This window comes from Delphinus delphis, chromosome 2, assembly GCF_949987515.2.
Source record: "Delphinus delphis chromosome 2, mDelDel1.2, whole genome shotgun sequence".
NCBI classification, from domain to species: domain Eukaryota; kingdom Metazoa; phylum Chordata; class Mammalia; order Artiodactyla; family Delphinidae; genus Delphinus; species Delphinus delphis.
The window spans coordinates 140,125,533-140,139,369 of NC_082684.1; the positions used below are offsets into that span (position 1 = coordinate 140,125,533).

Consider the following 13,837-nt stretch of genomic DNA (forward strand, 5'->3'; position numbering starts at 1 on the left):
GAGCTGGAATCTGGGTCCAAATGATAAGACTCGAGTCCAAGTTCTTAGCCCTTATGGGGTACTGCCGACAGCCTGTAGCACCCTAGGATCGTCTCCTCCTGTGGTGCAGCCTAGAGATGGAGACTCCATCTCTTGAAAAAACATGGACTTCCAACTCACCTAGCTGGAGACAGAGATTCATCTCACTGAATCCAGCCAGAGCACAGAACCCCGTTTTCTGCCAGGGCAGAGACATCGAATAAAAACACTGAACAACACTTACCATATCCTGGCCGAGAGGCGGTAGGGAGTCAAGTTCACTGAGGTCGTCCTGGGCCTGCTGGACAGCGTGCATGCTCGTGTTGATGGTCCCCATGAGGGCCTGCTGGGCCGAGGTCTGCAAAGGCAGGTAACACAAGGGGTCACACCACATTCCTAGACTGGCAACACAGGCTCTACATGAGCAAGGAAAGTGGACCTGAGATCATGAGAAAGCAGCCCAGGGTATGTCTCAACAAACTGCCTGAACCAGCTCCTATTTCAACGGGGGGCCAGTAGGTATTATAATACATTAGTAGGACACTAAATATGAGTGTTTGCAATAGGGTGATTCTCATCAGCAGAGTGTGGAAAACAAGAAGGCTCAGGAAGAGTCCCTGCAGGGGAGCTCAGGGGACCCAATCCTTGAGTGCTCCGGACAGAAGGTCTCCTGCACAGGAATCACATGGGTGTGCTACATCAGAACTCTTCTTGGTAAATAAGATTCCACCCAAACCTACAGTCAACACGCTTCTCCACTCAAATCACCTCTGGACTTTAAGGCTCTTCTGCTTTCAAAAAGTTCTTGCCCCAAAGCATGGGATTCCAGAGCAGGCCTGAGAGAGGCCCCGAGTCAGGTAGACCAGCACAGCAGAAAGAACCAATGATCCGCTGAGGGGAAATGTGTGGATCGGAAGAGACTTGGTCTACTTCTAAGCCTCCCTGAGGGGTATCTGGGCCGATGAGCAGGCAGGGGAGCAGGGTCCTATCCCTCTCTCGCAAACCACGTGGAGAGGCCACTGGTCCTTGTCCAGCCCTAAAGGACACCTGTGGTCCTAGACAGGGCATTGCCAGAGCCACCCATTTAAAAGAAAACACACTGGGAATTAGGCATTGGGACTGCACAGCTGAAGAGCCAGGATTCAGACAGGAAGTAGTGAGAGTGAGGATGACACACACAACCTATCCCCAGGCTGGTGTGGCTCCCTGGACACCAAAGGCAGCATAGTGACGAGCAGGGCAAGTCCCCTGGTAGCCTCACCAGCGGGGGCATGTGGCCTCGGTGCATCTGTCCAACCATGACCTGCTGCTGTGGGGAGGGCATGCTTCCAACATTGAAGGTCTCAGGCCCGCTGGAGCCGGAGCGCATCACGGCCGGCAGTGCCACTGAACCATGCTCCACCTTCCCGGTGCGATTGAACTGCTGCTGCAAGATGGTGGACCTAGGGGGACAGACGCTTTGGTCACTGCGAGGTGGCCATTCACAGGGAGTGTAATAAGATACCACAGGTGTCACCAGTGTTCACTGCTTCATGCTATGGCAACCAGTTTCCAAGAAGCAAATACAGACAGAATTGTGAACGAAGTAGCAGCACTAAAATGTTGCAGCAGAACCCTGAGATGAATTAATCCTTTTATAATCAGTAATATAAATAACTACTCCCAGTGTATCTAGTTGATAGGTTCATGGCATTATGCTATTAGTTGTTCTTAAAAAGACACAAAAAATAATGATGTTCTAGGCATAAGTGAATGTTTTGGATACACTGATCTATTATTTTGTAAATTCTACCTGAAATAGCATTCATTCAACACCTTATCTACTGTGTGCCACGTTCTATTCTAAGCCCCGGGGACAGAGACCATTTATCCTTAGCTTGAAGGAAGAAGCGTGGAAAAGAACTTAAAATCTCCCACAGCTTAGCTCCCCTTCCCCAGGTCAAAAGCCATTGACCACAAAGGCTGTTTCAACACCTTAGAAACTTTGATGATTGGCAGACTTTGGCTCTCTTCCAGATCATTTCAACTTAAGTCTGGGAAGACTACTAGGGCATCTAATAAAAAAAATTGTCAGTTTTTTTACTTCTTCATATTTTCCTAGAATGAGCAGTGAGTGTAAAGGACTTTGAGCATATGAAGGTAAGAATCTGAGGGTGGCACAGGTGCCTCATAGCCCAGTGGACAAACCCACAGGGAGAGTCCGGGGGAGTCTGCGGGGTGGGGTGGGGGGGCAGGGTTGCTGAGCAGCTGCATTAAGGCACAGCAGCCTCTGTCCCAGGGTTCTGGAACCACTGCAGGTCACTCCCTGTTGTCCAGGGCAAAGCTTGTGAGCCAAGCTAGGATTCCAAGCAACAGGCATCCATACAGCAACATTAACATCTGCGGAGGGGCTGGCACTAGGGAGGGTGGATCTATGGCTCCTCTCGGAGCTCAGCTGCATTGCAAGATCTCAGCCAATGTCTAATACAGGGCGAAGTGGAAGGTCTAGTGATGAGGAACTCCCCTGGACCACTCTACCTGCTTGCCATGACCAGACCGCACCATGATGCCGTCTGCATCAGTGGGGAGGGTCCCAGCACGCGGGGCTCAGACACTTACTGAGCTGCTCCTAGGAGAAGTTCAAGCACAGCAGAATCCTAGAAAGTGAACAGCTCACCCTATTAGGAAGTACTAGGTTACTAATGTCCATCTAATGGTCATTAATAATTTCAAGAAATTAAGGTCTTTTGCCAGAGGGTAGCAAGTAGTACTTGAAATGCACCACATCAAATTTGGTTCCAACTTGCGTACAAATAAGGGACAAACGGAAAAGCACCTTCAAGGGGATTATGATGCAAACTGTGAGAAAGTGTACAGAGTAGCAACATCAGAGAAACAATTCCTATTACTAGACAACTTCAATGTGGTGGAATATGCTCGAACTCTCTGGCAGTGCACTATAGGAGACATCAGAACACCTGAATCTGAGTCCTGGCTCTGCCACATGCACGCATCTCAACTAACCTCTAGGAGCTTTGGTTTCCTCATCTATGAACTGGGGATGATAAAATCTAGCCTACCTCTTCCACAAGTGGATGCTGCTGAGATCAAGTGAGACAGCAAGATGGACACACACAATAAAGTACAGACAAGAAAAGTTATTACTACAGTGCTCTATTTAACATCAAGGGAGTAGCTGAATAGGTTTTGGTCAACAAGTCTCCCTTATTAGATGTTACTTAATTTTAATAAATTTCAGTTTCCTCATTTATAAAATGGAGCTAAATTGAGATTATTCTGAATTTAAAATGATGATAATAGTAAACATTTATTATGTACCAGGGATTGTTTTATGTGCTTTATTAGTAACTCAATCATTAAATTCAAACTTATGAGGTAGTATGATCAATCATTATTCTCATTTTATAGATGAGATGAAAGAGACAGAGAAAATAAATTCATAATGCCCCCAAGGCCACACATTAGAAAACAGACCTCAGATTTGAACCCAGTAACTCTGGCTCCAGGGTCCATGTTCTTTTCTTGTTCCTCTGCTGCCTCATGACATATGTATCAAGCGTGGCAGGTAAAAGCATCCCATAAACAAAAACTCCTCTACCAGCTAGGCCCCTAGCTCAAAGGTACAGAATTAAACTCAGTCTCCAGGCTCTGATGATAATGATGCAGTTTATGAGATTTAAATCAGAAATTCAGAACAGGACTCATGAAGGCTCACTGTGTCTAAAGGTGGAATTACGCACTACATCCTGTTCAGTGTCTCCCTGAAGTCCCCAGCCACCGCTGCCCCAACAAGACACCCTCAACCCTGATGACAATGGTCTGGGGACCACACTTCGAGAAGCAAGACTCATCTATCTCATCCACTATCACCTCCTCCACGTGAGGGACTTCAGGGCAACAGCCCCAGAGCTGGCACGAGGAAACCTGCCCTGTGTCCAGGGAGAAGCCAGTTCTCCAGTGTTCTTAACGATACTTACTTTTTGGGGGAAACGGACTCTTCTAACATAGTTGACTCCTCATCGCCCTCTAGTCCAAATCTATCTTTACTTTGTTTCTGAGGTAAAACAAGACAAAAACGAAAGTCAGCAGGTCTTGACACAAGACCCTTTTAAGAGGCCTTTTAAAATGAGCCACACAAGCAGATCTGTTAAGGTTTACCCCAAATTCGTTGTATTGGATAATTAATAAGTGATGGGTGAAACAAAGCAATAGTAATGAAAAAGAAATATATTATTTAATACAGAGAGATATATAATGTCTTCTGTGTAACAGTACTGCACAATTTTATACAGTTAAAATCAAGACATAGATATAAATATTCCGGTAGAACTTGGCTATTTTTGTGGGCTGTATCTTGAAGCCCTAGGAAAGGTATACCACTATGACATATAACCCCCCATTAAAATAGGTTAAAAAACAGAGAGAGAGAGAGAAGAAAGAAAAGGAATATCTTCAGATCCTAAAGCCAGTTTCTATAGAGGCCGGAAAGCATAACAATTACGTAGAGAGGAAGACGCTGAGGGGTTAGCCAGGCTCATTCATTAGCTAAATGATGCACTATTGCTCATGACTTGGCAGTCAATGACACAAATATGAGCTGCAGCAAAATCAGAAATCTCCTAGGATATGAGGTTAAAGACTTCACACTTAAGCAATCTTAATGTTAAAGATTCAATCAGTGAATCAAGTACTTTCCATGAGATGCCTGCTTGCTTGTTTGTTTTTCAGGGAGCTTCATCACCTAAACTGAGTCTTTTAATAGAGAAGTGTTGTCCAATTTGCATCAGTATGAAATACCTTTTTGAGGATGATGTCAATGTAGCCTGCAATCAGCTGGGATATTTGCTCTCCCTCAGTGGTCTGTACTGAATAGTAGCTTTCCTGATACTCCCCAAAATCCTGGGGGGACAAAACCCACATTAGAAGAAATACAGCACATCAGCAGTTTTAAAGGTGAGGGGGTCCAGTTTTGGAACAGGTTCTTGCATGGATTCACTTTTTCTTGCTTGCCCCCTCTAAATACAACTGAACATCCTAAAATTTATTCAACAAGCAATGGTAAGGGGCTCTGAAAGCTGGAAAGGTAGACTGGCTGGTGACCTCAGGACCTGAAGAACCACAGTCTGAAGAGTTCTTGAGTTTTGTTTTAGATCCCATACCCCAAAGACTGGGTGCTGGAGAGGGCTGAAACTTGGAACGTCCAACGGTAAGTTCTCAAAAGCCTGTTCTCTTTGGCCAAGGGACCAGGAGAGGGGAAGCCCAACAGAGACCTAGTTGGGAGCCTCAAGCAGCTCCACAACCTAGGTTGTTGCTCACCAGCACCTGCAAAGCAGTGAAAGTCTGGCCATCCCAGGCCCTGCTCCACAACCCAGGCAGGCAGGTGATCTGGTCACTTTGCAGCAGTGGCCACAGTGAAGCCCTGTGTCTCCCTCCCCTCCACTCAGTGGCATAAGTAGATTCAGGCTCAGTAGCTTCTACCTCCCCTAACAAAGGTCAGCCAGCAATAGCAGGTGGCCCAAGGAAGTACCTTCTTCCCCCACACCCCGAGCACCAACAGGCTTTGAACAGGAACCCCAGCAGAGTCAGAAGTACAAAGCAATCCAGAATAGCAATGCAAGGGCTCAGAAAATAAACTGCCATTGCAAATCAAGTCCACAAAGACTTGAACACTAGAACACTACACACTAAACCTACAGCCAGAACACTACACACTAAACCTAAACAAGTTGACTGTCTGCTACAACAGAAGATATAAATAAGATCAAGAGTCTCCTATTATCATAATCAAAACATCTAGGATATAATTGAAAATCACTATTCATGTAAAGAACCAGGATAACTACAACGTAAAAAAAGATAATCAGGGCTTCCCTGGTGGCGCAGTGGTTGAGAGTCTGCCTGCCGATGCAGGGGACACAGGTTCGTGCCCCGGTCTGGGAAGATCCCACATGCCCTGTAGCAGCTAGGCCCGTGAGCCATGGCTGCTGAGCCTGCGCGTCCAGAGCCTGTGCTCCGCAACAGGAGAGGCCACAACAGTGAGAGGCCCGTGTACCGCAAAAAAAAAAAAAAAAAAAGATAATCAACTGAGGCCAATATTGAAATGAAGCAGATGTTGGAATTACCTGATGAGGAATTTTGATTTTGAATAATAAAATATGTTTCAATGCCCAATTAAAAATTCTCCCAAAACAAATGAAAACAATAGAAAGATTCAACGAAGAAACCCAAGTCATAAAAAGGAACCAAATTGAAATTTTAGAATTAAACAATACCATAACTGAAGTAGAATGCACAGGATATAAACAGTAGTATGGAAATGACATAGAAAAGAATCAATAAACTTGAAAACAGATCAACAGAATTTAGTCAAGCGAAACAACAGGAAACAGACAAAATACAACAGAGCTTCAGGGGTCTGTGGAACAATTTACAAAAAGACCTAATGGGAGTTCCCTGGTGGCCTAGTGGTTAGGATTCTGGGCTTTCACTGCCACAGCCAGGGTTCAATTCCTGGCTGAGGAACTGAGATCACACAAGCTGTGTGGCATGGCAGGGGAAAAAAAAAAAAATATATATATATATATATGAAAAGACCTAACATCCATATCATCAGAAATATGGAAGGAGAGTAGAGTGTGGGACACCCCCCCGAAAAAAGAAGTATTAAAAGAAATAATGGCTGAAAACGTCTCTAAATTAGTGAAAGATATAAACCTACAAATTCAAGAAGCTAAGCAAACCCAAAATAGAATCAACCTAAGAAACCCACCCCAAGAACTTTTGAAAACTAGAGAAAAGAAAAACTTAAAAACATCCATAGAAAAGCAACATATTACCTACAAAGGAATACCAATCCGATGACAGAAAATTTCTATTCTGAAACCACAGAGGCCAGAAAGAAGTAGAATGACACTTCTCGAGTGCTAAAAGAAAAGAACTGTGGATCTCAAATCCTGTATTTGGCAAAATTAACCTTCATGAATGAAGGGGATATAACATTCTCAGATGAAGGAAAACTAAGAATTTGTTGCTAGCAGACCTACCTTTAAAGAATGGCTAAAGAAAGCTCTCCAAACATAATGAAAATGAGAAAAGAAGACTGGGAACTTGAAAGAGAAAGAACAATGAGATGGATAAAAACAGAAGTAAATGTAATAGACTATCCTTCACCTCATGAGTTTTCTTCAGTTTTATTTTATGGTTGAAGCAAAAGCTGTAACACCATCTCACGTAGTGGTCAATGTATACAGAAGAAATATTTAAACAATTATACTCAAAAAGTGTGGAGTGTAAACAGACCTAAATGGAAGTAAAGTTTTTATATTTTATTTGAAGTGGTGAAACATTGATGCTAGTAGGTGGTAATTAATTTCAGACATATATGATAGTATCTAGAATAACTACTAAGAGCACTATGCAAAGAAATATGCTCAAAAAGATTATAAATAAAAATGGAGGGCTTCCCTGGTGGCGCAGTGGTTGAGAGTCCGCCTGCCGATGCAGGGGACATGGGTTCGTGCCCCGGTCCGGGGGGATCCCGCATGCTGCGGAGCGGCTGGGCCCGTGAGCCATGGCCGCTGGGCCTGCGCGTCCGGAGCCTGTGCTCTGCAGCGGGAGAGGCCACAGCGGTGAGAGGCTGGCGTACCGCGAAAAAAAAAAAAAAAAAAAATGGAGGGGCTTCCCTGGTGGTGCAGTGGTTGAGAGTCTGCCTGTCAGTGCAGGGGATACGGGTTCGAGCCCTGGTCTGGGAGGATCCCACATGCCGTGGAGCAACTAGGCCCGTGAGCCACAACTACTGAGCCTGCATGTCTGAAGCCTGTGCTCCACAACAGGAGAGGCTGCTGCAGTGAGAGGCCCACACACTGCGATGAAAAGTGGTCCCCACTTGCCACAACTGGAGAAAGCCCTCACACAGAAACGAAGACCCAACATAGCCAAAATTAAATAAAAAATAAATTTATAAAAGAAAACTCTGGTGAAGCCTTTAAAAAAAAAAAGGAACTCTAGGGACTTCCCTGGTGGCACGGTGGTTAGGAATCCACCTGCCAATGCAGGGGACACAGGTTCGAGCCCTGGCCTGGGAAGATCCCACATGCCGCGGAGCAACTAAGCCCCGTGCGTCACAACTACTAAGCCTGCGCTCTAGAGGCCATGAGCCACAACTACTGAGCCCACGTACCACAACTACTGAACCCCACGTGCCTAGAGCCTGTTCTCTGCAACAAGAGAAGCCACCACAATGAGAAGACCGCTCATTGCAACAAAGAGTAGCCCCAGCTCGCCGCAACTAGAGAAAGCCCACATGCAGCAACGAAGACCCAATGCAGCCAAAAATTAATTCATGAAAAAAAATTAAAAAAAAATGGAACTCTAAAAAAATGTTCAAGTAACCCACAGGAAGGCAAGAAAAATAGAGAATAAAATAAACAAAAAAAAAAATAAAATGGTAGACATAATACCTAACATATTAATAATTAGCTTAAAAGATAATTGGCCTAAATACATTGATTACAAGAGTGAATTTTAATAAAAAGTACAACCCAACTCCATGCTCTCTACATGAAATTCATTTAAAACCTAACAATATAACTAGGTTTAAAGTAAAAGGGTAGAAAAAATATAACATTCAAACACCTAATTTAAAAAAGCATGAGTGGCTATACCAATGTAAGATAAAGCAAACTGCAGAGCAAAATCTTTACTATGAACAAAAGAACATAATGATAGAACAATTTCTCCATTAAGAACATAGCATAATCTTAAATGTACAGATACAGAACAGCAGAGCTTCAAAATACATGAAACAAAAACTGATAGAGATGAAAGGAGAAATAGAAAAAATCCCCAATTGCTGTTGGGAACTTCACTCTCAGGAATTGTTAGAATTACTAGACAGAAAATTAACAAGGATATGTAAGACTGAAATACCACCAACAGCTAACAGGATCTAACTGGCATTTATAGGACACTACACCCAACAGCAGAATGCACATTCTTTTCAAGCACTCATGGAACATTCTCCAAGAATGATCATATCCCTGTGATATAAAACAAACCTTAAAATTCTACAGATTGAAATCATACAAAGTATGTTCCATGAACATTAACAGAATCACAGTACATCTCATGGACCATAAGAGAAACAAACTAAAACTCAATAACAGAAAGACAACAGGAAAATCTCTAAACACTTGTATATTAAATTAAAGCTGGGTAGGAAGGAAAGAAACTTTACAGGTTATAAGCTTTAATCCAACTTCAGCAAAAACATTGATATTTGTTCTCTCTTTCGCTTCAGGTAGTTACTGCAATTCGCAACAGTTTTTAATAACTTTTGGTTTTTAAAAAAGCAGTACTTGGGTCTAGCTTAAAAAGACCAATAGTATCAAAATGTATATAACAAAACATAGCTATGCCTGCCCTACCCATTCCCACCTTCACTTTCCATCCCCCGTGCAACTACTTTGAATCCTTTTTAGCAATTTCTTCTAGTATTTCTAAATAACATATTTATATTGATTTCTTGATTTTTCTATTTTAGAAATTATCCACAATTACCTACAATGGAAGATGAGAACTTAGTTCACTAAGCGTGAACACCTACTTTTTAAGGGCCATGTGGATACAGCTGTTACTCACTACAGGAGGAAAGAAGGTATGTTTTCTGAAGATTCCTCCCAACTGGCAAGAGTCTATCAATCAATGATCAAATTAGATAACTAATACTCCCACCAAGGCCCCTTCCTTATACCTTTTTTCTGATGCCCTATTATAAGATCTTGCCTAGATGCAGTTATTTCAAGTGTTCACAAGAGCTGGAGAATAGTACAATTCAGGAGTGCTGAAGAAATTCACAAATGTCAACACTTTCTGATTTCTCTTATGGCTCGATATGTGCTACAAAATAATTGCCCTACCAATTCTCACATACCAATGTGGCTGGCTACAGTTAAGGCCACATGGTATACTCTGTTAAGAGCAGATACTGAGATTGGGAGGAAGAATTCAGAGGTTTAAAGGTCTGGAACAAATATTCTCCCTACTTTCCATGTATTTCACTTTGAGCATTTTATTATCATCGTCTCATTTGATTATGACAACTCTGTGAAACAGGTATTACTACCCCCATTTCACAGCTGAGGACATTAAGGCTCAGAGAGGAGAAGTAACTTGAGCAAGGGCACAGAGCTGGGAATGAAAGCTGATTTCGAACGCTACCCCACAGTCTATGCTATTTCCACCATACAACAATGTTCTCTTCATAGGCAGGCTGGGAAAACACAGCTTGGCAAGTTGTCACAATTCTTAGGAACTTCTAAAACAACTAGAGATGAGGAGGGAGCCTTTGTACGGGCCTCAGGGCGTTATAAAGTTGCGTTTTAGGGTATACTAGGCATGGCATCAGGACCACAGAGACTAAGAATCATCCTTGACTGGCTCTTTCTAATTAAAGAACTCAGACAGAGCACTAGAGAGGAAGAGGTGGCCAATGAGACCCAGCTCTCAGACATCTCGCTCACTTCTGGACCAGTGCCCACCCCTGCCCTCGTGGACCCCCACCATCTGTCCCTCTCCAAGGGCAGGGAAACGCAATGGGCTTGTATTGTTTCCCTGCCCCACGATATCACCCAAGGCCATGCTGGCCCACTCACTGCCTTCAGCCAGTCCCTACCAGTGTGAAGCTCTTGGGTGAGGCTGCCCAGCGCTTGACTGTGGTGAGTGGCCACTCCTGCAGCACTTCCTTGGTCTTTTCATCCACGCGCATCACCGAGTCCTTGGTGATCCCCAGCAGGCGAGGCACCAGCTTGTTCTTGCCTTTCATCTTTTCCTGAAACAGGAGGTACCAAGAGTCAGTGCTCTTCCTCTGAATACATCTGATTTTTCCAAGTTATCAGTGATTTCGTGATGTTTTACCTACGGTCAACCTACAACACTGTGTTTTGAAAACCGGCAGGGCTATCGGAAAACCAGAATTTTAAGACTAGATAAATGACTCATAAATTAAAGGAATGGAAGCTAAAACAGAGCCATCAGAAGACTGGAAGGATCCACAAAGGCACACTTCCTGGAGAGAGATACTTTCCAGGAGGGCAGGTTGCTCCAAAAACAGAGATTGTGACAGAAAAAAGATATGCAGAGAAAAAGAAGTTAAAGTGAACTCCAAATATTATCACTCCCAGTAGCCACCTCAGTGAGTAACAAAAAAGGGTTAATGTGGAATTTAAATACGGCACTTTAGCTGTTTAGAATTAACTACAACTGCCAGAGTAGCATCTTCTCAATACTAAACACAGCCTTTTTTTTTTTTTTCATAATCACTGAAATATATTTCCATTTGGGTTCTTCATTTTGGTATTTTTTATGTGTATCTACTGACCCTTAAAACATTTTATGATTAGTTTTAATAAGTTTTTAAAGAAACAGTCATCATGCCTATTAAAATAATGAATCCCTACCTCACACTCATGCCACAAGAAATCCAAAAAAGGTAAATCATTTAGGAAGAACACACAGTTGGATATTTTTGTGATTTCTCAGGGGGAAATGACTTCTTAGCACAAAAGCTAACATAAAAAAATAACTAAAGGAAAAGATTAATAGCTTTAACTATAAAATATATGGACTTTGATACATTTTTTTAAAAAAGAAAGAAAGAGTGGGAGAAAAAGAAAGAGACCTCACCATAAAGAAATTAAAAGGCAAATGACTGGGGAATAAATATCTACAACAAATAGTATGATAAAAGATTTCATACACTTCATATACTAAAGGTTATCATAAATCATCAAACATAAGTGGCAAAGAACATGAACAGAAAATGTTTAAATAAGTAACTAGATAATAAGCAATAAGATAAATTTTCATGTATATGTAATAGTTTTTTAAAAAACTTAATACTCAATTAAAGAAGGTATGAAGGGGGACCACTACTCGTGGGCATTTAAAATAGCAAAGGCTTTATGGAAGAAAAGCTTTAAAATTCAAAGCTTTAAGATTCAAAGCTTTAAAAATGTTTCTACTTTTAACCCAACTTGCTTTTCAAAACTTATTCAAAAAGAACTTATAAATGTGTATAAAGATTATGCTGCAAGAGGATCAACTAGAGTTTATCACAGTGAAAAACTAGAAATAACCAACAAAGTTCAACCACAAGAGAGATATGATAAATAAATTATGGTACATCCAAATAATAGACTACAACTCTTAAAAATCATATTATAGGAAAACAAGTGGATTCATAATAAAAATTCATTCACATTAAAAAATTAAAAAGTCGACTGTACAGCATGATCCTACGTGAAATAAAATTTTAAATAGAATTTTCAGAAAATTCATTACATGACAAAATGGTGCCAATGATCATCTCATACAATTTGTATTTTTTCATGTGCTTTCCCTTTTTCAAAAAACTTAATACACATTCCTATTGTTGTCAGGAAAAAAACAAGCTTTTCAAAAAATATCTGCAGAAACCTAGCAATGCCCAAACCACTATTACCAGAGGAATACATATATAAATTAGCACAAAGTACGCAAGTATACACGGGTGTGTGTACAAGGAGACAGGCACTTAAAACAAGCCAGGAGTGTGACAGATACTTAACAATCATTATCCATTAATTTTCAGAGCATCACCCAAATGCTGGTGGCGGTGGCATCAGCATCATGCCAGTCTTGAAATGAAGGAACCAGCGACTTGCCCACGGCAAACAGTAGTAAGTGATAAAGCCAGGATTAGAACACAGATTTCAGCAGCTCAAAAACATCTCTGACTTCAAAAAAGACTGTCTACCACAGTATACTACTTCTGATGGAAGCAATTAGAGAAAAGGCAAAAACACTCCTCCCAGCCCCTGTGGGCAGTTCATAAACCGTCAAACAGTGAAGGTCACGGCACACCTCCAGTTTCCTCCCAAGAGGAGGAGATAAAGGCATTAGGAATCTGTGTGGGTGTCTGAGGAGGGGAATATGGCACTGTAAGGACCTCCGGGTTAGGAAAAACTCAGAGAAGAGTCAGATCCTTTGTGGAGAGGCCATTTCCACCAGGGGTGATATCAGCGCAGGGTGGACCATGCCAGTACACATCACTTGGCTTCAGGAGCCACAAAGATTTACGTGGAGAGGTTCCAGGCGGCTAGTTTAGTCACACAGGGTTGGTACCAGCCCAGCTGCTGGCACCAGGAAGGGGATCAGAAATAAAATATGGTTTGCAGCTGTTGCCTTCCTCCTTTCAAATCTGTACTTCCCCAGTGAGGGGCTTTGGGGTGAGGGAATACAGGATAGTGATGGATTGCCCTGACTCCTGTCGAGATGGTTCTGGCCTGGGAGAGGAAACCAGAGTGAACAAGCAAACAACTTACAGTGGGCATTCCATTAGAAGGTCACGACTACGGGGGGAGGGTATATAAGGAACTCAGAAAATACTGTCACTCAGCAACAGAGACCATCATCAAGGGACACAATTAATTCAGTGCCTACCCGCAAAATGCAGAGCAGCTGGAGAAAGTTAAAACAGCGAGGGGCTCGGCTCTGTGCTAGTGATATAAGGGGCTCCCCTGACAGAGGACCTGCCTTAGACCCTCAGTGGCAGACCTGTATGATAGAAGGTCCAGAGGCAATAAGGGTCCCCCTTCCTCTCCAAATCTCGAATCTCAGTCCACTCTACACGTCTCCTTTCCAGTCTTCCAACTACAGACACCAGCATCCTTTATCTCCAGGAGAAGCAATTAGGCTAGGCAGGATGCAGTGAAGACCCGTCTCTCTCGTGCAGACACACGCAGACTGTGGGTGTGAGTATGCTAGCTACCTAGCAACTTCT

At 42.6% G+C, this 13,837-nt stretch overlaps 1 protein-coding gene across 1 annotated transcript in view; it reads right to left on the reverse strand.

Moving 5' to 3' along the window:
* The window catches only part of TLN2 (talin 2), a 450,837-nt gene that overhangs the window by 149,191 nt on the left and 287,809 nt on the right, over nt 1-13,837 (reverse strand). Inside the window, exons 12-16 of the mRNA XM_060005857.1 lie at nt 10,691-10,846; nt 4,816-4,917; nt 3,996-4,072; nt 1,280-1,460; nt 263-376 (exon numbers count right to left, since the gene is read on the reverse strand). Coding sequence (XP_059861840.1) covers nt 263-376; nt 1,280-1,460; nt 3,996-4,072; nt 4,816-4,917; nt 10,691-10,846 — 630 coding nt within the window. The remainder of the gene's footprint in view (nt 1-262; nt 377-1,279; nt 1,461-3,995; nt 4,073-4,815; nt 4,918-10,690; nt 10,847-13,837) is intronic.